At 47.1% G+C, this 24828-nt stretch overlaps 2 protein-coding genes across 3 annotated transcripts; one reads left to right on the forward strand and one right to left on the reverse strand.

Annotated features, from left to right (window-relative positions):
* Positions 1-1858: 1858 nt before the first annotated feature.
* DNAJC7 (DnaJ heat shock protein family (Hsp40) member C7) lies at positions 1859-21202 on the reverse strand (the record flags this gene model as incomplete). Its single annotated transcript, XM_082010710.1, has 14 exons — positions 21067-21202; positions 10979-11067; positions 10322-10446; positions 10117-10230; positions 9459-9533; positions 7807-7925; positions 7297-7450; positions 6329-6493; positions 5517-5608; positions 4299-4372; positions 3622-3768; positions 3238-3390; positions 2629-2691; positions 1859-1896 (listed from the first exon to the last, which is right to left on the reverse strand). Exons 1-14 carry the CDS (start codon positions 21147-21149, stop codon positions 1859-1861), a joined length of 1491 nt encoding a protein of 496 aa, XP_081866836.1. The 5' UTR covers positions 21150-21202.
* Positions 21203-21799: 597 nt separating this feature from the next.
* NKIRAS2 (NFKB inhibitor interacting Ras like 2) lies at positions 21800-23046 on the forward strand (the record flags this gene model as incomplete). Of its 2 annotated transcripts, none has more annotated exons than XM_082010775.1 (3): positions 21800-21893; positions 22162-22403; positions 22807-23046. In XM_082010775.1, 3 exons carry the CDS (start codon positions 21800-21802, stop codon positions 23044-23046), a joined length of 576 nt encoding a protein of 191 aa, XP_081866901.1. The 2 variants fall into 2 exon arrangements, with proteins under 2 accessions (XP_081866901.1, XP_081866902.1); XM_082010776.1 differs by having other exon boundaries at positions 22162-22235.
* Between the last annotated feature and the right edge of the window lie 1782 nt (positions 23047-24828).

The following is a 24828-nucleotide window of genomic DNA, read 5'->3' on the forward strand; positions in this document are numbered from 1 at the left end:
TCCTCTGTGAAAGCAGAGTGTAAAAATACTGACAAAACACAACCACACAACTGTAGTACTCGGTGGCGGCAGCACCACGATACTATTGCAACTGTTGGAAACGAAGTTCACTTGCATTGCAGCCTAGCAACTCTGTCCCACTGAACAGGACAAGTACAGCCCTCAAAAGGAAGGAAGACAAGGATGTTAGCATTCAAAGTAATCATTTCGTGCAATGAATTCATTGCAGTTTTTGTTCCTGCAGTAAGAAGTTAAATCAGGTATTTTATAAAAGTCAGTGTCAGGTTTCTCTAGGAAAGAGTCTTGCATGTATTTGTACGAAGACCCGTTTTCTCAGCCAAGCAAAATTCAGCCCTCCAAACATCACTACACTACCACAGGTCAGTTTAAAACACTCCGGACACAGAAACGCTGCCGAGGCTCTGCCCTTCTTGCCGGTGTTGCCGAATGCCAGCACACGTTCTCTCAAACCCCACTTCTGAGCAGGACTGCCCGAAGCTCTGTCAGACAACGCCACACGCTGTGCTCCAGAACCGTTTTACAGACAGTATTTAACTTGGACAAAGCACCTAGTCAAAAAGGTTCTTCACTCTCTAGAGAAAAGGGAAGAATTCTGGAAGCAGAGTCCTCTCCCAGCTGAGATCTTGCTGTAACACTACATTGATGGTGAAAAATAAAACAGCATTCATGTTAACTGGCAGTACCACCAAGCCAAACCCACTTTCAATTCGAGACGCTGCAGCTGCACGCAGCTCCAGGCTTTAAGCTCATCCCTCCAGCACTTGTCCTGACATTGTGCAAGAGAAGCAAGTGACAGACTGTCAGTTCAGAGTTTGACTTTGCATTTTCTTGCTTCTTTGGACTAGTAAATTACTTCTAGTTGAAAACTACTTGACTAGTTTAACATATTTGTACAGTCCCTGTAAACATTATGAAAGCACGCTGCTGCACGCACAGTAACCGTTTTCAATTATTAACCTGAATATTACTTTGCATTTCTTCAGAACTAGAAAGAGCTCATCCATGTTAAGGATCAGCAACATGAAATCAAACATCAAGCTCAACAAAATCAAGTTTTAGCACAAATATTAAATGTTCAAGTGGATTAATTAAAAAAAAAGTACGGAGAAGAAATTCAGCCCAGAGCAAATTCAATATTCCCTTAAACAGGACCATTGTTGGAGCAGAAACACAAAGCCCTTAGTTCTAGCTGCATCACAGGGAATTCTCACATAAGCTGCTCTTTTAAATCCAAAGAAGCATTTCTCTGATACAAAATTGTTAAGCTCACACATTATCATTTAACTTAATGCCCAAGTGTATCATTCTGGTAGAACCATGGCAAAAAAAAAAAAAAAAAAAAAAAGCCGGCAGGTAAAACACGATTGTATGAAACTTGATTGAATCTTGGCAATATTTTCAGTAGATTAAGATAACTTACAAGTTACTACAAGCCCTAGACATGCTGCCATACTGCACTTCAGACCCAACCAAAACAAAACAGATTACTTCACCCTCTTACAAGTCGAGATTCCAGGAGGACTTCAGGGAAATCCTCTCTGCTGAGGAGCAGGAACAGTCTGAAAGTACGGGCCAGCATGGAGGGACCAAAAGATTCAAAGCTTTATTTTTTTTAATAAAGTTAACAGTAAAACAAAATTCACAAGCCTTCCCCTCCCCGAGCTGGTTTCCTCTTCACACACAAAAGCACACAAAACAGAGGTCTCCAACTGAGAAAAATGAAACTGCTCTAAGTACAATGAGACATGATGAAGGAAGGAGTCTAAGTATGTCCATATTCAAGGTTAAAATAAGCAGATCAGGTATGTGTGGGTTTGTTTTTGTTTGGTTGGTTTTTTTAGCCAAATTGGAAAAAGAAATTTCCAGGCCCAGAAGCTGAAAAAGAAAATGAAAGATATTAGCACTTTCAAAATTCAAAGACAATACGGTTAACTACTATCCTGCAGTAGCTTGATGACAAGTCAAATCACTTAATTTAAACAAAACCATTTGAGCAGGTAGAAGAGACGAGATCTTTGCTATGCATTTCCAGCAGCTAATTTCCAACAAGACTGGACTACTGATAATATGGGCAAAGGAGGCAGATATACAAAGAGGAAGGTAAACAGTATACGAAGCGTGCAAGACTCAAAATTCACTTAACATAAGACCACAAGGAACACACACTTCACTGCCTCCAGTCACCTCAAAATATTTGCAGGCAGAGGCCTTCAGGAGGATTCAGTGTTATGAAACCAGGAGAGCGCTGTGCGATACGTACGCACAGGACTTCTGACCAAGAATCACCTTTTGTTGCTTCAGCACCAGCAGTTGTACGCAAGTTATGCTCAACTCCCTCTAAGCAGCAAAGCACCACGGAGATGGCCAAAGCCTACACTCGCTGCTTGAAAAGGGAACCCCTTTGTTTCGTCACTTTTGAACACAACAGAACCAGAACCGGCCGTCAGCTGGGATGCTGTGCAGACAGAACTTTCCAAGAGCTTAGATACTTTTCTATGGAAAAGTCAAACACTCTCCTTGAACGCCACATCCACGCTGGGAAACTCAGCTGTCAAGTGATTTGTGTACTTACGTTTCCAAAGCTGACGGGAGAACACTTCCACCTACCTTCAAAACTGAAGCCACCTGGCCCACCAAAGAAAGCCTTGAAGATATTATTTGCATCAAAGTCTACGGGGAAGAAAAGGAAGTTACGAGCTGAAGTGAAACAGTCAGTTACATTTTTCACAGTTTAGAAATTGTCACTTAATTGAGGGACCATAAAGGATTTTACAAATGGACAAAAAGCTATAAACAGCTTGCTCGCTCTGAGCACTGCCACACAGCAGAGTACAGCGCCACTGACTAGCAGAAAATAGGTAAAACCAACATTTGTCAGATAATTTCGATCACAGGGCACTCTAAGAAGCTTGGATAAGTAGCATTTAGGGACCCACAATCCTTCTATTATGCTATTTTACACCTACTGTGAAAGACTTCTGGCTAATGGCAGCTATTACCTACTGTCTCAGTCAAGGATAACATCCACCATACAACGTAGACTGTGGACAACTTGAAACATTCAGTGCAGATCTGCCATTCAAATGCTTTCAGAAACCCAACCGACTCAATTCACAGAATTATTACAAGTGGGAGGTTTGCTTTAGAGAAGGCAGACTCTAAATGGTCTGATCTTTTTAAAGGCTGCCGTGGTAGAACATCTTAAGCAACACTTACCTCCCATGTTCAATCCATCCTCCTCTAGATCCTGCCCGCTGTCATAGCGGGCCTTCTTTTTGGGATCGGACAGGATGGTAAAGGCTTCACCAACCTCCTTAAATTTCTTCTCCTCTTCCTTCTGTACTTCTGCACTTGCCCCACTGTGTCGGTCTAGGGATACAAAAACAAGCAGGAAAGAAGCTTTTAGTTTCTAGTGTAAATGCAAAACACTACACACTCCCAGCTACTGTCACAGCATGTATAATTTTGGGGCATCAGAAACGCTATTTGTCAAGAAACTCCTTCTCTCATATTTATTCCTGCCTGTGGTTGCGTAGGGCACATGCGTGGAGCAAGGGGATCAAAGCAACAAGGCATACTCTAATAACAGACTATGGGTACCTGGATGATGCATTAGTGCTCTTTTCCTGTAAGCCTTCTTGATCTCATCTTCAGAGGCATTTTTGTCAACCCCAAGGATTTTATAGTAGTCTTTCCGTTTGCTCTTTTTCAATTCCACCTGTGCGTTCTTTAGAAGTTGCTTGTGTTCTAGAAAGAAGTGAATGCCAAAGAAAAGCAGCTTTAGTGTCAGGCACAGCCTCCTGCTTTTAGGAGGCTAAAGACCAACATGTTGAAGGATTCAAGTGCCACAAGTAACCAATCCACTTGGATTTACAGTCAGGTAGTTAATTAAAGCCTCACTGTCCCCTTAAGGCTGTTTCCAAATGCAGTTAAACACTGAACCACGAGGACTAATGTTACTCTGGCCATTTCATTTCAGGCTACTAAAAAAGCAAGACAGCAGTTAAGAACGAGAACCATAACCAGATATTCTGAATCTAGTGCATTGCTTCAGCTACAAGCTAAATTATCTTCTCAGCATTCAGTGTTGGGAGAGAAACCAGATTCTGAGACAGGCATTTCTGAGTGCTTCTGAGGAGTTTTCCAGTATTGTCCTGCTGGGGTAGAAGGCTGCAAATCAGAGCATATTGTGGGGGGAAAAGGCAAACAAAAGCAACAACAAAAAAAGGCCAGTTAAGGGAACCTTATGCGCACAAGAAGAATGTCAATATGCTCACCTTTTGTTTTTTCTGTCTGATAAACCTTTTCATAGTCTCTTACAGCATCTTCATATTGTTCTGTGTCCATGTAACTGTGGAAAGAAACAATGGTGGCCAAGGTGTGCTTCACAGGAAGAGGTGCGCACTGGACTGCAGAGAGGAATTACTGGAGGGACCCACAAAGCGTCACTGCTAGACTGACTGGAAGCCCAAGACACCTGCTTTGTGGGAAATGCTGGCATGGGAACTTGTACTTTGGGCTCCAAGTGGAGACGGCAATCTCATTTGGCAGCACAAGTTCTACTTCAATGATCTGATAATTACTTTATCCAGCCAAAGGAACTCACACCAGCCAGCAAGACTTCAAGGAAGCTGGTGCAAAGTTGTACACTAGCAATGCTAGTTAGTGACAATGTTGGCACCTCAAAGAGAGGGAAATGTGTCCATCTATTGGCATTTCAGCCTTACTCATATTAGCTACTTACTGTAAGTTAGCAATTACTGAGATGGAGCTCAAGAAGAACACTGAAGGTTGCGAATTAAAATGAATGCACAACAGGAAGGCTGCAAAAGCAGTTGTGGTTCATCTATAAGCCGGGCAGCTTTACCACAAACTGGGGAATAATCAGTATTGAGGAAAGTAGCAATTAAATCCACAGTCAGACCAGAGCTTTGATTACTTCCTTGGTTGGTGCCAAGTTCCAAAGCAGACATAGACACCCGAGCATCCTTTGTACAACTTGCTCAGCGTCACTGCGCCACACTGTAGCATTATCTATGGCTGAAATACGTACAGTCTCAGCTGATTTCTCCTTTACGGGAGGCAGGGCATCCCATTTCAAAATCTGGTTTGTTGGAAACATGAACGGCTCTGCCAGGATAGGATCTCTTATGTGCACCAGCCCTTACAAAAAAGCTTGAGAGGGAGGCTCTCTGGGACAGAACATCTTAATCTTACGTTAGTCTATAAATCATATTAAGTCAAGCTTTAGAATAAATCCTGCCTAAATACAACCATCAATAGGCAGTCCCAGATCCACGTAGGCAGGACAGACTACACAGAGCTTCCCCTGTCTCCTGGTGAGCATAAGAAAGAGGGACAAACTCAGGGCCCCTGAAGACAGAACCTTTTATTCAGTTAAGTTTCAGATTCGTTATCCCTGTCACTCAGTGCTGTAGGGAGGAGGTTCCTACCCACAAACCTGCTCAGCATGTCCATTATAAAGGTCTACTTACCATTGTGCTCTCCTCAAGTACGCTTTGATATACGTGTCATCCAGTTTTACCGCATTCGTGCAGTCATCTATTGCTTCTTCAAGTTTCCTAAGCTACAATGTCAGATGGAAGTTAAGTTAATCCCAATCAAAGAACAAATTCCACTAAATAGCATTATGACTTTAGGCAACTGAAAGGTGTAAAGAATCTAGGAAAATCTCACTGTTTTGTGTGTCTGCATCTGGGAAATTTTTTGCAATTCCCCAAAAAGACAAAGCTTGCATTCCCTAGGGAAAAACTAGAAGCTTGGCTAGTGAAATGGTAGAACTATGTGGTGCTTCTCTTTAAGAAATGCACTTGGAAACAAGGGCCTTCCTGAGAATGATCCAAACAGCATGACTAAAATGCAACTGCAAACCTGGAAAAAGCATCCAGGGTTTTTTAATTAGGGAATATTTTTTTAGATCAAAAAACAAAGCAAGACACATGATCTACAAGGAGAATAAGAGAAGATGTTTCCGGGAAGGAAACAAGTAAGGATGCCTTTATGCTGATTAAGATAAGGCTAAACTACATTCCTCCTCTCTTTCCCACTCTGCACAGCCCAAGTATTCGAGTTTTGTTTCCTCACGAGTCAACTTTGTTGGCTGTTTGGAACAGACTCAACCATTGTGCAAGTACAAAAACCTGAAACACTGCCTACAGCACTAGAAAGATCCAGCTGCCCGAGCAGCCAGAGAAGCCTATAATTTCCAGAATAATCGATTTGCAATTTGTAAACTACGTGGTGAGGAATATGATGCAAGACTACCTGCCAGGTGACCATTTCTTACCTTTGAATTAACCGTCCCCCGGTTGCAGTAGAGTTTGGCATTTGTTTTTATGTTATTTGGATCTATTCCTAGTGCCTCTGTGTACAGTTCATATGCTAGTTTGTAGTTTCCTTCTTTGAATGCTTTATTCCCATCTTCTTTCTTTGCTTTAAGTGCTTTGGCATTCTGAAAGAAAACATACCCTGGATAAGGACATTAGGTAAGTGATTCAGGGGTACCAAGCACCTTATTTTGCTGGGTGAAGGTCCTCAAACATAAGTGCTCTAACTTGGTTTCAGACACCATTAAAAGATACAAAAGTCACAGCCTGGCTACAGCAGCTGAAACGAGCTGTAAGCATTTTGCTTTTCCCCCGAGAGAAGTGCTAAGGAACAGCCAGTGCCAGGTACAGGCATTCTCCCCAGGAGCAAAGGTTGTCTAATGTTTAAGGCAACAATGTAAGAGTGAAGTAAATGTATGTATTTAAAAAAAAAAAAAAAATCATGTATTTAAAAAAAATGGGACCTCACTTTTCGAGATCTTATACAAGTCAACAGATTTAAAAAGTCAGTCAAAGAATTACCACAGAGTAGAAATGAGGGAAGGAGCAACATAAAAGGAACAACGTTTAAATGCAAGTCAACCTGTAGGCACTAATATTGAATCTGAAAGTCAGAAGTTTTTAGAACTGACAGACCTAGTTTTATTGCTCCTATATCTGATCAAGGAGCAAAGAAGAATGAAAGGGAGGCAGTCTTCAAAGCATCACAGTCTTCCGAGAAAGAGCTTCTAGCAATTCAGCTTTAACTAAAGCAGCAGCTGGTTGTCTTTGGGAAGGACTGGACATACTACTTGCTAGTGGAGATCTGGGGAATGATAATGTTGAGAGAGAAGGGATTGATCCAGCAGAATCAAGTTAGGTGCTTGGATTAAAAAAAAAAAAAAATCCTGGTAATTTTGCAGTCCCATCCCCAGTATCCACAACTTACTCGGCAGGCAAGACATGCTTTCTCGTGATCAGGAGCCATTCTGAGCGCTTGGACAAAGAACTGCACTGCCTTCTCAATACAGTCCTCGTAGTAAAGGCAGAGACCACGGACATACAGAGCGTCGGCATTTGTTGAGTCCATTCGTAAGATGTCACTGTAACAGACACATTAAAAAATGAAATGTTTCGCTATTCCAGTTTCCCTCTGATCTCCAAAAGCACTCTTTCTCCACTGGGATATTTAGTTATTTTATCAAGTCTGTGGTACAGATGTGTAAAAAGTAGGGGAACTTGCTCAAGCAAGACCGCTGGTTATTAACTGAGCTTAAACACAGCTTCCCAGTAAGATTAACTTTAAAGGGGATAAATTAATGCACTCTTCCTCATCACAATTTGCATTAAGGACTATTGCTTTTTTATATTCCCTCATTCATTTTGGGCTGTGGAAAACAAGCAGCAGCCAGGACGCACCACCAGCTGTTACTCAAACTCTAGACCTTAAGACACTCACCTTGCTACAGACTGTGCTTCTGGGTAGCGACCCAATAATGCTAAACATTCGGCCTTGAGGATTTTGAATCGGTGACAAGCAGGAGCAAACTCCAAAGCACGATCCATGCAAAATACAACCTGGTGTGAGAAAAAATACAAATGTGAGCAAAGCAAATAGCCAAAGGCCTAGTTTTAAAGGCTGCACCATTACCACACTCGAGATTTCATATTTGTCTTTGAACAGGAAAATAAGCGTGCAGACACCTGTTCCCTCTGCTGCCGGAGACATTTCAGCAGAAAATTTCCCTCATGTGCAGGTTTTTTGTCCTGTCTTTTAAAGGGCTTTGTGTACAAAGGTCTGTGGCACCTGCTACGTTACTATGACATAGCACTACTCAGAAGAGTCAAGGGATACCTGTAGAAGGTCCATCCCTTTAACTCTTCTGAAACTGTAGGCCCTAAAGAAAAGGCCAAGGAAGACAATTCTGGCCCTGTTTCCCGCACTATAAAGACATGTGGGAAGGACTGAGACAGTTGGGACTGGACAAAACACAAAAAAGTACAGTGCAGGGACTGATCTTACACTGGTCCGACTGCAATGGGCAGCGTGATCTAATAGGTCTTTTCCATCCCTGTGCCTCTGGTGGGGACATCTGCACAAGAACAGGGTCATTGTTCCACCAAGGTTCATCTGCTTCCCCGGCCCGTGACATCACGATTGCCCGCTGTGGGAAGCACTGTGCTCCAGACTGAGAAGCCAGTGGCTTCTGGGTGAGGAAGGAACAAGAGGTCCAGAAACAAAGATCACATTTCATGTGAGCCTCCCCAGAGGAGTGAGATGGCAGAAGTGAAGGGACAGATGCAAAAGCCCAGAACATGCAATACAGGCAGGGCAACTCCTACACACAAAATCCAGATTGACCCCATTTGCACCTCATTACCAAGTGATGCGAAGCTGACATTTACCCTTCCAAAATCTTGAGCTTAGCCTAAGAGTCAGTGACCTGAACAATAAACTTAATGTGCTGGACAGCCTCCTTTCTGGGCTCAACTTGGGCCTTACATGCATCCACTGAACAGAAACAGTTGCATGAGAAGTGTTTGGTGCCTTTCAGATTTCATGCTGTCCTTTCTTCTTGCATCAGGTCAGTACCCGCTGCATCCTGTTACAGCCCTTGGGAAGAAAGATTTGGAAACAGTAATGGAGGATGCCCCACGCAGATCTGCGTTCCTCCTTCAATGACCCTCACCATAATACTGGCAGAAACTGCCTTTTTTTTTTTATTAAGGAGTTGAGAAAGACGAATCCTGGATATACATTTTAAGAGCAAAGCGTGATCGAATGCTGCTGCTGACAAAATCTGTATCGAACAGCTCATTCATGGCTCCACTCACCCTGCAAAGCAAACCGTAATAGAGGATGTTCAGCTGGAGCCAGTCACCCTCTTCACTATTCATTCGTTCAGTGCTAAGAGAGCATGAGGTCTGCCATTTTCACAACTATTACAGTTCACAAGACAGCCCTGCTTCAATACAAGAGTATGTTGTACAGCACCTCCCATTAGGGCCCAGCTAATGTTAGGCAGGGAAATCAGACATGCATCTGGCTGAACTGGCCAGGTAAAATATGTGAGTTCATAATGCTACAGGAAACAATCAAGTTAATCTCACCTTCCGGAAATCCCGTTTCTCAAAATCCACTTCAGCTATTTTTTCATACTCAAGCACAGTACTGGCGTTCTTCAGCTGAAAGACAGGAGAACACAGCAAGTGTGGCAGGACACTGGTCTGAAACACCATCAAGCAGCACTTAAGCAGCCAATCCCTAAAGTGCCAGAGCAAAAACTATCGCAAACCATGGAAAAATAATGCAGATTACATGAATAATTTTAATGCCAGCATTAAAATCAGTTTGAAATCAAGCGACTTAACTGGTAGCCCAGGAAAATGTACCCCTGTGAATGAGCTACAAAAGTGGCAGCAGCCTTCTACATGCTGCATCACCCGTTTCTGTGCTCCCTCACCACCATTCACCATTTCTCCTCTGGAGCGCTGGTGAAACACCAACTTAGCCTCCATGCTCTTCTGCTAAGAAGAGACAATCACACACAAAAGTAACTACACAACCTGGTGGTCTACTGAAAAACAGATATAGAGGCTGTGACAGCATCTCATTTTTTTCCCCGTTACCTCACAGCATGCAAACAGTCATTACTAACGATGACTGTGATTCCACCTTGCAAATTCAAAGCAAAAGACTTACCAGTTCATTCCATTCCCTTTGACAGCCCCATCTACTGGGAATATTTAAATTTTGAAGAACTCCTACCTCTTGCTGTGCCTGGGTATTCTTATGATCCAGTTCTAAAACTCGTTGAAAGCAGCGGCTGGCAGCCATGGCATTCCCTAGGGAAAGATGGCACTTCCCTTCCCGTAGATGGCCCTGAGAAGACAGTTAAAAGGGAGATGCAAGAGCTGGAGGTGGAGACAAGGGTATTCAGACATGAATAAGAAGCATGAAGTTTTCCACGTACCCTTACAAAGCTATCATCCAATCTGACAGACTGCTGAGCATCTCCCAGTGCTTCTCGGAATCTCCCCAACATCATGAGTGTGGCAGCTCTGTTACCATAATAACTGGCATTATTAGGACAGGTATCTGGAGAAGATGTAAGAGCACTCACTGTTAGTGTAACGCAAGCGGCTATATAGCTTGTAGAACATATTAAAAAGCCATCGTTGGATTAAAAAAATTCACATTTCCTCCCAATTTATAACATGTCACCTGAGTTGCTTAAGATGACACATGGTGATCAAGCAGCCGTTTTGAATAGCAAGTCATAAAATTATTGCTCCCCATACTATATACAGGAATTAACTCATCTAGAACAAAAGTGTGGTGTTCAGTCTGGCAGCACTGCTGACCCTGCGTTAGAGGGAAAGCTGGATTGGTTTCATGTTAAGAATATCTTGGCTGGAGGAGAAACAAAGAACTGCTGCAATCACCCACATTGGCACTGACTTGCGTTATCAATCTGGTAAAATTTTGCAAGGTAACTAAAACAGTCAAAATGTTTTCATCCAGCATGTGCTCTTAGAAACCTTGCTGGTGTATTTTAAATCAATAACCAGCTTTAATTTTTGAACATGGTATTCAGCAAATGTTAATATTAATCACCAACTTTTCTCACCTATGGCTTTTGTGTAATAGTTGTATGCTTCATTGTAATCTTTCTTGGCATAGTAGGCATTTCCTTGTTCCTTGAATGATTCTGCTTCTCTGAAAGGAAGGAAAACACCACCTTTTAAGAGGAATTGATCATCAGAACATTCTGACCATGACCACGCATTTGGTCCCCAAGCAATCTTAGTGTAACTCTTCAGTGCTCCGAAACACCCGCAGCTGGTATTTCCTCTGTATCCACTGCTCAGGGGAAAACCGTGCACCTCATGTCCTGCTGGCTCTCAGATACTTCATCACTTTACCAGGGCCACGAACAGGGATACTCAGGGATATAACCTAGCTGAACATTACAGGAATGCAATAGCCAACTAAAGCCACCGTTGGGCACTCTCCCTTCGGTCTCAGATGCACTGGCTTCTAGAGTCAAGCAAAACTCAGCTGTACAAGGTTCATCAAGCCAGCTTGCTGCTGTGAGGTGCTGCATAACCTCAGCAGTCATTGAAGTCAATAAACAGAGTGCTGTCTACCTTTCAGAAGTAGTCCCACATACTTAAGAAACAAGGACAAGAACAATTTCTACATTCAAAAGACAGCTAAATCAAAGAGAAATAGGAGTGCAAACCTCAAGTAGAAGCTTGGCACTGCCTTGGCAACAGGTCCAGAAATAGTCCTCACACTCAAGAGCACGCATTTGCAGAGACAGTTTAGGACATTTAAAAACACACAACATATGGTTTAAAGCAGCATCCCTTAAACTCTTGAAAGCAAAGTTTCCCCTGAAGGAAATTAAACCCTTCTCTCTCTTCTCCCATCACCATTTTAGATAAGCAGTCTGAGAGGGCACTAGTACCATGCTGCTGAAGTTTAATTCAGCTTCACTAAATTAAATTCAGTGATTTAATTCACTTGCTTCGCCTCCTAGACTGTTTAACATGTAAAAACTATGAGGCCAGCTCAAAAGAAGCATCACCCCACTCCAAGATTCAGCAGTCAAGGCTTGCATTATGCTTGTGGGACTTCACTGCTGTAGCCAGAGCGACAGACGCTGTTTGTCCACTCTCCAGAGCACTTGCACAACCAGAACTCTGGCCCCAGACAAATACAAATTCTAACCATCAGAACAAAGACCAGCTCAGACTCCATCCTTCATGTCCCACAAGGGACCCAGCCAGCATATCCACAAGCCCCAGCTACTCTCTCCTTCAACAACTAGCAATCTTCTGCCAGAGCAGCCCAGCCGCGGGGATCACCTGCACAGGGGAAATGACCCTATCACAAGCAGTACAGCTGAAGTTGATTATTACAGGTCATCTTATTCCTCTTGTGTGACTGCCAACTGATCTGAACCAGCCTTTGCTGAAGCGATGAAGCAGGAGCCAAGGAAGCTAACATAGCTGGGCGACCCCGCAGTCTGCCAGAGCAGAGTCACACTTGCAGGCTCAAACATGGGTCAGTTCCAGGCTGCGCTGAAATGTTGGCTTCAGCATTTTCTTGAAAGAAGGATCCAGAAATGAAGATGTCTCTTTGTACCACTTGCTGCAGGAAAGTGATTTACAGGGAAATCCAAGGTAAACAAAAGCAAGCCAAATCAGAGAATGCAGCAATACAGGACCTTTTACATACAAATACCTCCATCCAACTCCAGAACAAACATGAGCTGTTCAATTGCTCTCAGGGCTGAGAAGCTCTATTTCTGCATCTAGCAACACTACTGTAAGAGTCAAAGGCCTGAGTCAGAGCCAGTCTTCAGTTTACCAGGTACTATAAACACAGAGATAATCTTTACCTTTAAAAAATTAGGCTAATCTATCACAGAGGTACAACGCAAGCGATCCACTTCTATACTTCTGTATGCTTTTACAATACTCTCAAAAATTAGATGCAGCTTTGGGCATGTTTCAGGACTGGGTTTTTCCCAGAGGAAGCAAAGGCTTTTGTCTTTCACAAATTACATTCTTAACAAACCTAACAGGACAGAAGTTGGCTACCTTCACTGAAGGTTGTAGCTACAACACACTCAAATAGTGGAAAAGGGGCTCTTACTATAGAAGACGTATTGTTAGAACGTACCATAGTGAGAAGCCTCTTTCATTATACTAAAAAAGACCTGAGGTGCAGAGCAGATTTGGTCAGAGTTGACCACCACTTAGCATTTTTATTTTGGAAGTACCTAGAGATCAGATCCTCATGCAAGAAATGCATTTATCTACTGGAAGCTGCCCTCACTACGAAGCTGCCAACCCAGGACAGACTGAACTCAAGCCGCAGTGTCCTCGCTGAGGGGGAAGCGCTGCCAGAGCCCCCCGATGCTCCCAGGGCACATCTCGGCAAAGGCATTGTAGGAGCCGAAACAAGGAGGGGGGACCCCGCCAGTGAACGAGAACAATGTTCAGCAAGCCTACTGGAGACAGAACAAAGGGAATTGTGTTGAAACAAGTTCACATGTTTTTACACTCGTTCAGGCTTGCCATTGGCCATTCCCACACAACCGACTCATGCAAAGGGTTGTTTTCACTGAACCAGCACAGTTTTGCCAGCTGGCAAAACAATAGACACAGGGAGCTGCCACACCGAGGGCCCGCGGGCCACAGCTGAAGTGGGTGCTCTTCACTTCCATTTTTAACTTTTGCTATCAGCTACACCCTGGCAACAGAGCAGATGCACCTCTGCTGTAACTCTGCTGAAGTCAAGCAACAGAAAGAACATGCAGCCACATTGCTGTATTTATTCGAAATAAGATGAATAAGTAACCGGGTGGCAAAGAAACAGGTTAGCGCACGTACCCCAGTGCCTCGGAAGGGTCTTGTCACAGCTCCCGGATTCAGTTCATCGCCACTATATCCGCTCCTGTTCCAGCAAACGATGAACTCGCCCATCTGAGATGGGAAACTCCTGTACCTCCTCTGCCCCATCTTTCCCACCATCACGCCCACGGCAGGTGCTTGTTCTGCAGCCTTGTTCTTCCTCAGAAGCCAGAGCACTGCCAGAATCTGAGCAGCAGGCAGCTGCCAGTACAGCACCCCTCCGTGTTCCTCCCTCCCTAGGGCCACAAGATCTAGACATGATTATGTGCCTGTTGGATGGATCTGTATCACAAGTGGCAGGACTCATACTTCGCGTGATTAAAAATGTGTCCAAACATAACCACCTTTTTTGAATATTACAGATCAAACATTCAAAATACAGTGGAAAAAATAATCAGCAATTCTGTACTTCTGGGATCTTGTCAGTAAGTAGTTTAACCAAAGCTTTATTCTCTTGTTTCTGTAATCGTAAATGGAAAAATAAAACCACAGATCCTATTCAAGTACCTTCCCTCAGAAGCCCTCTGTCGCACAGTTTAAGAAAAGGATGAACACTATTAACGGCAGAATTCATCTGAGCCACCACTGTAACCTGCTTAGCATACCAGTCCCTGATTCACAAGTCTTTTAGCAACTTTACCTGTCATGTTATGAGGAAGCATCATCTAATAGATACAGCTAAAGGGCTGGGTGCCAGAACACCCTGTCTGCCAACAAACTGCTGGGAAGAGCTGGGAAAACAGAAGAAAGAAAACACATACATGGCAAAACCAACTTTCACAAAGCATTGGTGTTCTGAGATGCTAGAGAAAACACGTAAACACAAGAATTACTGTTTTCTACTCTTTTTTTATTAGTCTGTTTTCCACTCTTTTTTTATTAGTCTGTTTTCCTTTTGAGCATTTACTTTAACACAGATTGATATATCAACAAGTCACAACACATCAGATAACACTAGCAGGAAAGAAGTGCACAGGTATTTCTAGTGCTCACATGGCTTAAAGCTCAATGATGAAACAAAGATTGTGAAAGAAAAAGCAAATTGCCTCCAAAGCATGAAGGCAAAGACAGTTGCTGGAAACTCAAGGCTTGTGGTCTAAGATCCTAGACACAGAACAGAAGCATCTCTCCCCAGTTGTGCTCCACTGACATAGAAAGCACACAAAGAAAACAGTTCTTGTTTACCACAGTCTCTGGCTATAACAAGAAAAAAATGCAGATCTCCTGATATCACTGGTAATTGTTTTAATCCAAACAGATGCTGCAGCCTGAATGAGATCATTCTGCATCTCGCACTGATGTAGGCTGCATTCCCCACTTGCTACTTTTGAAACTGAAGAAGAATCGTGCTTTGCTAAAAATGCGATGCAGGCTGAATGGATTCTTTGTGAGGGGAGGTTAGTGTCTTCTCAGGGCCTCTCCATGCTGGAGGCAGAAGACAGGGAAGAGTTGCACCAAGGGTCTCGGGAAGAAGCTTGTCTGTCTTTGCTTGCGTGCACCATGAGCTCACAAGGAGGGGACTGTTTGGAGTAACTTTCTCCTGGCAAGGTAGTAAATTTTTTCTCTTTTATAGTGTTTGTCAGGACCCCCAATTCTTCAAGTGCTACAGCCCCTGTCACCCTAGAGTGGTGACCTGCCATCAAGGCAAGCAGCAGGCGCGTGTTCCGCTGCTCCCCTCGCACACCCAGAGGCTCAGAGGGTGCCGCGCAAGGTCACTGCCTGCCTGGTGGGAGAAGGAACCACCACAAGGCTCCCTCTATTCCCCGTGCCCTGCCGAAAGCTCAGCCCCTGCTTGTTCCCGGAACAGAAGAGCTATGAGAAGCAGCCATCCCGCGCACCAGTGACACAATCCCACGTTTGCCTAACAACTTCTGCCTCCTCCTCAGAGCTTCCGCACACTGCTCAAGCGCTGATCGTGGCTTCCACCCCTCCCACCCCAGCTCCTAACGAGAACGAAAGCAGACCCACCTTGCAATGCACCTCATTTTCTAAGCTGTTGGAAACTTTGGGTATCTGCGCAAACAGCACCTGCTAGGTCCAGGAGTGCTGGCGCAGACCCTGTGCACACAGGTACATGCACTCACAGCAATATTACACAGCTACAGAAATTCAGCACTTAAGCAGGTGGCAGACTTGCTCTCTCGACCCCCACTCCTACTTAATTTCCTGTCTCCATTACGAAACAGTGGGAAAAAACCTCACAAAAATCTAGGATTTAAGGAAGGCTCCAAAATCCTGCCCTGGCCAAACAATCTTTTTTGTGCTGCTCTGACGAAAGGAACACACCTGCCTTTTCTAAGCAATTCCTGCAGTTCTTTAATAAGATACTTTATCTGGCATTTTTTTTGTTTGAAATCCAGCCCAGATTCTCAGCTGTCAGATGTTACTCAGCTGCTTGGGTAAAATAAGTTTGATGATCTCAATACAGTTTAAAGCAGGCAGATGTCTAGAGCTTAAAATTAGCTGTCATATTTGCCACTGGACATACTATACTCTCCCCTCCCTTCTTTCAGGACTCAGAAGAGAAGCCAAACACTACATGGGCCACAGAGATATACAGGGTATACTTTCCTGCACGCTTTAGAGACCCTTCCTCCAGGTTAGGCTTTACACTCTGTCTCAGTATTTAGAGTGAATTTAGAGGGAATATATCTCTGTCTCTCTATCTCTCTAGATCTCCCATTACTAGTGTTTGTATTTTCTGCCTCTGGTGCATGGAGGAAAGCTGCAGATGCAAAAGCAGGTCCCCAAAACCAAAACACAAAATCACATATAACATATACTGTGATCACACTCTGCAGCTAGACAGCATCATTCTGACCCTATTGCAGCAGAAACCGAACGGAACGCAGAGTAGACCAGCGCACCACGCAACACATTCCTCTGCACATCAGCACCCCCCACTGAGCAAGCAGAGGGTTTACTACTGGCTGCAAGACAGAAATGAAAACGACAGTTACCCACAGCATGCCCCAAACCAGGGAAATCTGGAGTCTGTACGTGCAAGTATCTGCATGGATAGTCTAAAGACTCACCAACTGAAACAAACATAACAGCAAAAGCCTGCCTCAAGTCTCTCACAAGAGCAGACAATAGCAACATAATTGACAATTAATCCAGAGGGTGCATAAAAAAAATCCATATGCTTGACACACACTCCAAAAGATTCCCAATACCTGAGGACAAAATCAAGCATGGAAGACCAAAAGCCGCAAGAACCAAAATACGCCACAAGAAATGAACCAAACCTCCCCCCGCAGCTCTAAGTGAAAACAGCCTGACGAGCCCCGGACTTTAATTGCGCAGTTATGTAACACACCTTGCTCGCAGAGCTCAGTATTAACCTAATTCATAGCAATGGCATGATCATTTCTGGCAGGGTCACATCATGGCTGTCGTGAGAACCCATGGAAGGGTCTAGAACCAGCTAGAGACTGCTTTTTTCCACACAAGCCTAAATGAAGGAAGCCAGCCAGCTGTAAGAATTCCATGGTAAAACAACCGCATCTACAATATGATTCACCCTAAAAAAGCATGTCTCACGTCAGAGAAAAAGGCTGGAACTGTAGGTACTGAGCAGCTTTTCATACTGTATAAAGCGACTACTTAACTGAGAGTATTCAAATACTCCGCAAATGTATGAGAGAGCAAGCAACTACGTGAGCAGCTTCTGCTTCTTCTTCATATTATCATAAGGTTGTAAAGTAATTACATATTAGTAAAATAGGCTAGATTTACATCCTGGGAAACTCAAGTGCCCATTTACAAGCAGAACAGGAACAGTGGAACCTTCTTCATGCTATCCCGTAACAACGCTTATCCACCAACGGTGCCCCTACAGCTGAGACAACCCCCCGCTCCTGCCAGCGCTCCCTGTGAGAGCAGTCAAGTCATGACATTTATTCCTGGGGAGCCTGGCCAAGATGCAGCTCATTTCATGCAAAATAGCAATGGAAAGACTCTTGGTACTCACCAACACCTGACAACCTCCAGGCAACATCTCTTGAACTAACTAGTGACCCAAAGTCAGGCAGAGTCTGAAACCTTCTTGACTTCCGTACAATCTCCTTTGTGTGGCAAATTTCACCTTCATTGCTTTATTAAAGGTAACTGATTTCCCATTGAGGCATTAACACATCTGACGTCTGCAGCAAAAGCACTGTAAAAGCAGCAGCCTGGGCAGATCATTTCATAATTATATTTTCCAAACAATTTGAGATATTTCTTTTTAAGGGGTTTCCACACCCTCCAGTGCTGAAGAATGAGGAGAAAGATCCAGCCTTAAGCACGCACATCAGACAGAATCTAGAGCTGCCAGGAAGATGACAAGGAAATTCTCCCTGGCAAAACTCAAGAGTCCCCAAGCTTGCAGACCAGCTGGGCCCAGAGAAAAAACTGTCCCCAGGGGTTAGAAACCTTTAAAATTAATTAAACAGAGTGACTTTTGGGGAGTGTACCAGTCCCTGACCACACCACAACTCAAGCTCTGCTCATTAGATACTTCCCAGCAGAGAAGCTGGCACTAACAGCACCACTACCCAGCAGATAAAATTAATGCAATTACATCAACCCTTTTCCATAAGGACCCCCACAATTTAGGCAGCAGCAGACAATAATTATCCTGTGACCACACACTATTCCTGTCCCTTAAACAACCTGTGAGTGAGCCTTTTGGCATGTTTTCAGCTGTTTCAGTGCATTTGTTACAATCATTCTGAAATACAGATCTCCACTTTTGCTCATCTCCTAATTTTTACTAAGCCACAGAGAACAGAATCATGCATTTAGACAAAGGTACCTGTATCTTGTTGTATTAGAAGTCCTAAACAGAAGTACAGAACATGGAAATCCTTGATGCTGACTTATAGCAATGATTCAGAAAAGGTTTTCACTTATTGTTGCTGTTTTTTATAGAAGCTAGCACAGACACATCATAAAGGCTGTACTAAATCAGATTAAGCGTATGTCTGTGCATGCCCATTAATGTGGACTGCCTGCATAGCCCTTACACCATTCAAGATGTTTTACAAACATTAGACACCTAATTAAGCCTCCAACTACTCTCCCTAATACAGTGACTATCACCCTAATTTACATTAGATTAATTGAACTACAGAAGTTAAGCAGCTGATGTAATCTAGGAAGGGCCAAAGTAGAGAAGAGGTTAATGCACAGGACCCCAAGAAATCAGCCCTGGGTGGCAGAAAGGCATGAGTGTGTAAGGCCTGCACTTTCTGAGCAACCAAAGAGAATAACTGGAAGTAGAATAATCATCTCCTATCCACACGTTTCTATTTTAGCAAAATAAAGGAGTAATATTCCAACAACCACAAAAAACCGGAAACATTGTGAAAGCACCTAACAAAAGCATCGCGTGGTAATAATCACAAACTACAGCACTGGCCTTATTACACCAAGAAAAACCCAGATGCGCAAGACTCTTCACAGCTGAACCTTCCTCTCAGAGCAGGGCGAGGACTGAACACTGCCCATGAATTCTTCTATTTCTGCACCTGCTCAGCCTTTCCCAAGAAGATCATCCTGTTGATGACTGGTTTCCTGCGCCCATCGCTTCTGCAATGAAACTTGGGAAGGAGGAAGGAAGGGTAACATTAGAGGTCACTATCAGAAGATGACTGTGCCTTCAGCATGGTTTTTACGTTTGGATATTTTTAACATTTCAAACACCACATTTAATTAGCCTGGGGCAAGGAATGACTTACCCGTAAACAGGGCTTTCCCAACTTTACAGGCCATGCAATTTGTCAGTATTCTATGCACAACATCCAGGTGCCTCTTCAGCAACATCTAATTTAACTCATTAGAATGACATCACCAGGAAGCCAGCTCCTTCTGAGCACGGCTCCCTTTAAGCCTTCAATTTCTGACAGTAAACAAGCAGCACAAAACACCTCGGGCCATCAATATTATTTTGAAAATACTATTCCTCAGAGGCCACTTTCAGTTTTGTTTCCTCCTGTTAATTCCATCCACTGAATAATTTTCTGGAGCAATTGCCTCACCTTCTACAGAAATAGTTCTCTCCTCCCCAGTTCCCCAGGAGATAACCAACTGCCAGTGTTCAATGCTGCAGCACCAGCAGAGTTTCCTAGACATCGGACTTTCCCATCTCACTGCCTGCAAGAGACTGCAATGCTCAGCTGCTGCCGGGAACCGGCTCACTTGCTCTCGAGAAGAAAACGGGCAAGAAAGGTTGGGATTCCCAGCACCCCCAGCCTCAGATGACACTGCCTGCTCCCCTGGGCCAGGTGCACCAGACCACTTTAGAAATAAACCAGCTACTGGAACTTGAAGAAGCTCTTTAATTACGATAACATTTTCAGAGCAAGACTCTGTCCAAACACTCGCCTGCAGCTGACATTTTTCCCATTATCCACAGCAAGGCAGGACAGAATAAAAACTGCTGTGTGTAGATTTCAAACGGTACCAGGGCCAAGGGAATTGGGTATGATGAAGAAGAGCAGAGCACGCAAATCTATGAGTTTGAAACTTCCCTTCTACACCACAATTTAATACTTTCCTCCTCGTCCTTGGCAATGGGAGAAAGCTCTCTTCAGACACCAGCCCGTGTGGCCTCGAGACAGAAAGGATATTAATTATATTTCTAGGACACTCAAACTCTAGTTGACTGAAGACAGCCTGACTCCACTATAGGGTGTATGTTCTAATCCTGGCACACACAGAGGCCCTAAGAGCTCACATGGCACGTGCAGCACAGACATCCCAAAATAAAGCGTCACCCGGCAGCAAGCACAGCCCTGCACCGCATGTGGCATGTCACAGTCCCCGGAGGGACTGCGGGCCCTGGCTGCGGAGCCCCGGCTGGGAGCAGCCATGGCCTCCCTGCGGGAGGAGCCTGGCTCGGCAAAAGGCCTTTGCCCCCGGGGCCCGCCCCGGGCAGGGACCTGCCGAAGCCCCCGGGAGCGCGCCCTGCCCTGCCCGGCGTCCCCCAGGCCAGGAGTTGCCGGCAGCCCGGCGCGCACCCGAGCCCCGCAGCCCGCCGGGCGCCGCGCCGGCCCCGCAAAGGAGGCCGGAGGGGCCCTGTCCGCCCGCCGGCCCCGGCGCTGACCCGCGCGGGAAGGGCCTACGGCTCCCCCGCACCAAGGCCTCGTGACCTGCCACCCCGGCCTGCTCCCGCTACCCAGGGCCGCCCCCGGCTCCCCCAGCCTTACCCATCCCGCCGGGACCCGGCCACGGGAGCGCAGCCCGAGCCCGGCCCCGCCCCCTCCCCGGCCGGCGGGGCGAGGCCGGCCCACAAATGCCTCTCTACCTCCGCGTCTCCTCCTCGCTCTCGGGCTCGCCGGGTCCCTCGGGCGCCGCCATGATCACATCGCACTCAGCCGCCGCCGCCATCTTACCACACCGGGCCGGGCTAGGAACGGGCGTCGGGGCAGGGGCGGGCGCGGCACCGGAAGGGGCGGGCCTTCCGCTGACAACGACGGTGGCGCGCGGGCCGGCAAGAGCGGCACTCGGCTGGGGTGGGGCGACCCCTGGGTCCTCCTGCCATGAGGAGGCTGGGGACGGGCCCGGGCAACCGGCGGGGGCACGGGGCACCAGGGCTGGGCCCGGCCCGGCCCCGCCCCTCACCTCACACGCTGTCACCGCAGCCCGGGGTCCCGGCAGGCCCCGGTCCGCCCGCCGGCAGAGGGCGCTGTGGGCCCGCCAGGCCCCGCCGCACCCCTGCTGTCGCTGCCGCGCAGGTGAGGCCCCGCCAGCCCCTCGGCCCGGCCCGGCCGCAGCGCTGTCCCGGGGGCGCGGCGTGCGCGGTCCTGCAGGCCGCCCTCCGGCCCGCTTCGCCTCTGAGGCCTGTGCCGGCTGTGGGCACCCGCCCGGCGGCTGGCAGCTGCGGCTGGGCCTCCGGCGTCCCCTTAGGCCCTTGTCCCCGCCCGGCCAGGGCTGCGGGTGCGCTCACCGGGCAGCACTGGCAGCTCCCCGACCCGCAGCCCTCCCCTGACAGCCGTGTTTCGCAGGCGGATTCCTGCAGCGGCCCTCGGTGAGGCAGCATGGGGAAGAGCTGCAAGGTGGTTGTGTGCGGCCAGGCCTCCGTCGGGAAAACGTCCATCCTGGAGCAGCTTCTGTACGGGAACCATGTGGTTGGTGAGTGTAGGGACAGGGAGGGAGCCTGGCAGAGGCCTGCCCGCCTGGCTGCTCCGCTGGGTGCCAGACAGCCCCGTGTTGCAGGTGGGCAGGGCCTGGCCCCCCTGGGCAAGGCTGTACCTGGAGACCCCCTAAACACGCCAGCGGAAGGGGTGGAGGAAAGACTCTGTCCTGCCCCACGACACCCTGCAGGACAGTTCTCTGGGTTGTGCCAGGGCCAGCTCCCTGGCCAGGGTCCCCATGTCTCCCCTGCCCGCCTCTCTGGCAGGCTCCGACATGATTGAGACTCAGGAGGACATCTACGTGGGTTCCATTGAGACAGACCGGGGGGTGCGTGAGCAGGTGCGCTTCTATGACACGCGGGGCCTGCGGGACGGCCTGGAGCTTCCCAAGCACTGCTTCTCCTGCACGGACGGCTACGTGCTGGTCTATAGTACTGACAGCAAGGAGTCCTTCAAGCGGGTGGAACTCCTCAAGAAGGAGATTGACAAGTCCAAAGACAAGAAGGAGGTGAGTATCCCAGGGGAAAGGGACTGCAGAATGGGATCTGCTCCCCTTGTTCAGGTTCTCGCCCAGAGACTCCTTTTCTCTAGCTTGTCACTAGACAGTAACAGGAGTCCCTGTTCCATAAGACTCTCAGTTGTAACTGGCTACTGTCCTGGGATGCTTTCTGAGCGTGCGAGTGCTCAACAGGCACTTGCATTTTGGGGCTGGTTTGAGACATAGACCCAAACAGGAGGAGAAGCTGCCAGAAGGGAGTACTGGGAAATGTGTTTTAAAAAGACTTAGCATGGAGGGGCAATTAGCTGCAGGACTGGGCCTGGTGCCAAGGGTCTTCAAGGCAGAGCCAGGCAGCACTGTTCAGCTCTGCATTTGCTACCTTCAGGGATTCTTCTCACCCTTTCTTGAACAGGTCACCATTGTGGTTTTGGGCAACAAGTGTGACCTGCAGGAGCAGCGCCGGGTGGACCATGACGCAGCCCAGCACTGGGCCAAGGGCGAGAAGGTGAAGCTGTGGGAGGTATCTGTGGCTGACCGGCGTACGCTGATTGAGCCGTTCATCTACCTGGCCAGTAAGATGACACAGCCACAAAGCAAGTCTGCTTTTCCCCTGAGTCGCAAGAACAAGGGCAGCGGATCCATGGATGGCTGAACCTTGTTTTCCCTTCCGTTGCCACCTCCTTTCCCTCACCTCTCTATTTCCCTTGCACATACCTCCTGCTGAGCCTGTTCGGTGTTGTGGAGCCTGCAGGGAAGCACGGTGGCTTGAGGAATGGGCGTCCCAGGGCTAGGGATGGTCTTTGAGGATAAGGGAGGTGACCCCTGTCCCTGCACTGGGACAAGGACCACTCTTTTCACTGCCCAGCCCCTGGCAGATGTTGGGAGATGCTACAGGAAAGCCAGGATTCACCAAGTGATGCCCATCTGCTCTCCAGGTGCAGGCTGGCAGACCTGAGGGCCACGTGCTGCTAGAGGGGAGGCACAGCATGGGGCTGGCCAGCCAGTGGGAATCAGCTCCATGGCTGAGCACAGCCAGGCCCGAGGAAACAATTTTCTCTCTCCCCAGCTGCTCTGTTTTATATATGCTGATACCACGTGAGAAGAGCCCATTTGCTGGCCCTGCCTCCAGCCCAGCCGCTGTCCAAGCAGCTCTCTCTTGTCCTACCCCAGCTGGCTCTGCAGTGCTGCAGTGTTCCCCAGCAGATTGCCCCTTACCTGGCAGCGCCCACTGCTCCTTTATGTGCAGAAATACTCAGTCATCCTGCCTCAGTGAATGCATAGTGCAGAGCAGGGCAAGATGCTGCTACTGAGGGCAGGGTGCCCACATCCACCACACTGCAGCCCTCCACTTCCTGAGTGCACACTCAGTCATGACCTTGGAGAAGCTGGGACTGTGCTTAGCCTGCACACCCTGATGCTTAGGGCTGTGGCAGCTCTTGCTGCCCATCTGCCACGGTGCTGACTCCTCTCAGAACCACCGCAAGACAAGGGCAAGGTGTCCCGGTCCTGCCCAGCAACATGTGTTCCCTTCAGATAATCTGGATCTAGGAAAAAAAAAATGACGAGAAAGCCCTGGCTTGTTTATACTTGTTCCTTTTATTTACTGAGTAACACAATAAAGCGATGAGATTTGATTATCAAAATATTTTCTTTTTTTTTTTTTCCCCCAACAGTTATAGTACATCAAAAAAATATACAATGAACATTACAGGAGGGGTACTGGCCAAGTCCCTAGAGTCTGTGTATTCCATTTTTGTAGGGTTTTTTGTGTTTTTGAATCAAACTGTTCACATCACTCCAAGGTTATTTACAGAGGGGCACATGTTATTGAGCGCTATGGACTATGCCCTACTACCTAGTACAGCATATGCTAAGTCAAAGGCAGTAAATGCTTTGGATAGCACAGGAGCAGGGAGGGTTTCTGGAGGTGGGGGGATGCGATCGAGGGAGTGTGTTCTTATGCAGCTCGTTGCAGTATTGATACTAGAAGGAATGGCTTTCAAGGGGGTTAAAGTGCCAAGTGTAGGAGTGTATTAGGACTCCACTGGTGGAGGGGTGAGGGGAGCAGCCGCCTCTGGCTCCAGCATAGGCTTTTTAGAACAAAATGCAGGGGAGCGACCCACCAGTGCCAAGTGGCTCCTGCAGGCTGGAGCATGGCTGCAGCTGGCTGCTCCCGGCTCCCCACGCTCCTGAAGCTGGTGGGCACGTTGCAGGAGGGGACACACTGCCCTTCTCTGCTGTGGCCAGGGCTGGGGTGACCAGCAAGGCGGCCTGGGGAAGGGCACAGTGACATGAGCAGGGGGAGGGCTGGAGCCAGGCTGACCACAGGCTGCTTGGCACTGCAATGCTGTCGGAGTCGTATCCCTCCTGCTGCCTGTGGGTCCCAGCCCCTGCAGGCTCCTGTCCTGTGGGACATGGGGTCCAGGCTGCATGT

Source organism: Phaethon aethereus (assembly GCF_964289735.1).
Source record: "Phaethon aethereus genome assembly, chromosome: 25".
Taxonomy (NCBI): domain Eukaryota; kingdom Metazoa; phylum Chordata; class Aves; order Phaethontiformes; family Phaethontidae; genus Phaethon; species Phaethon aethereus.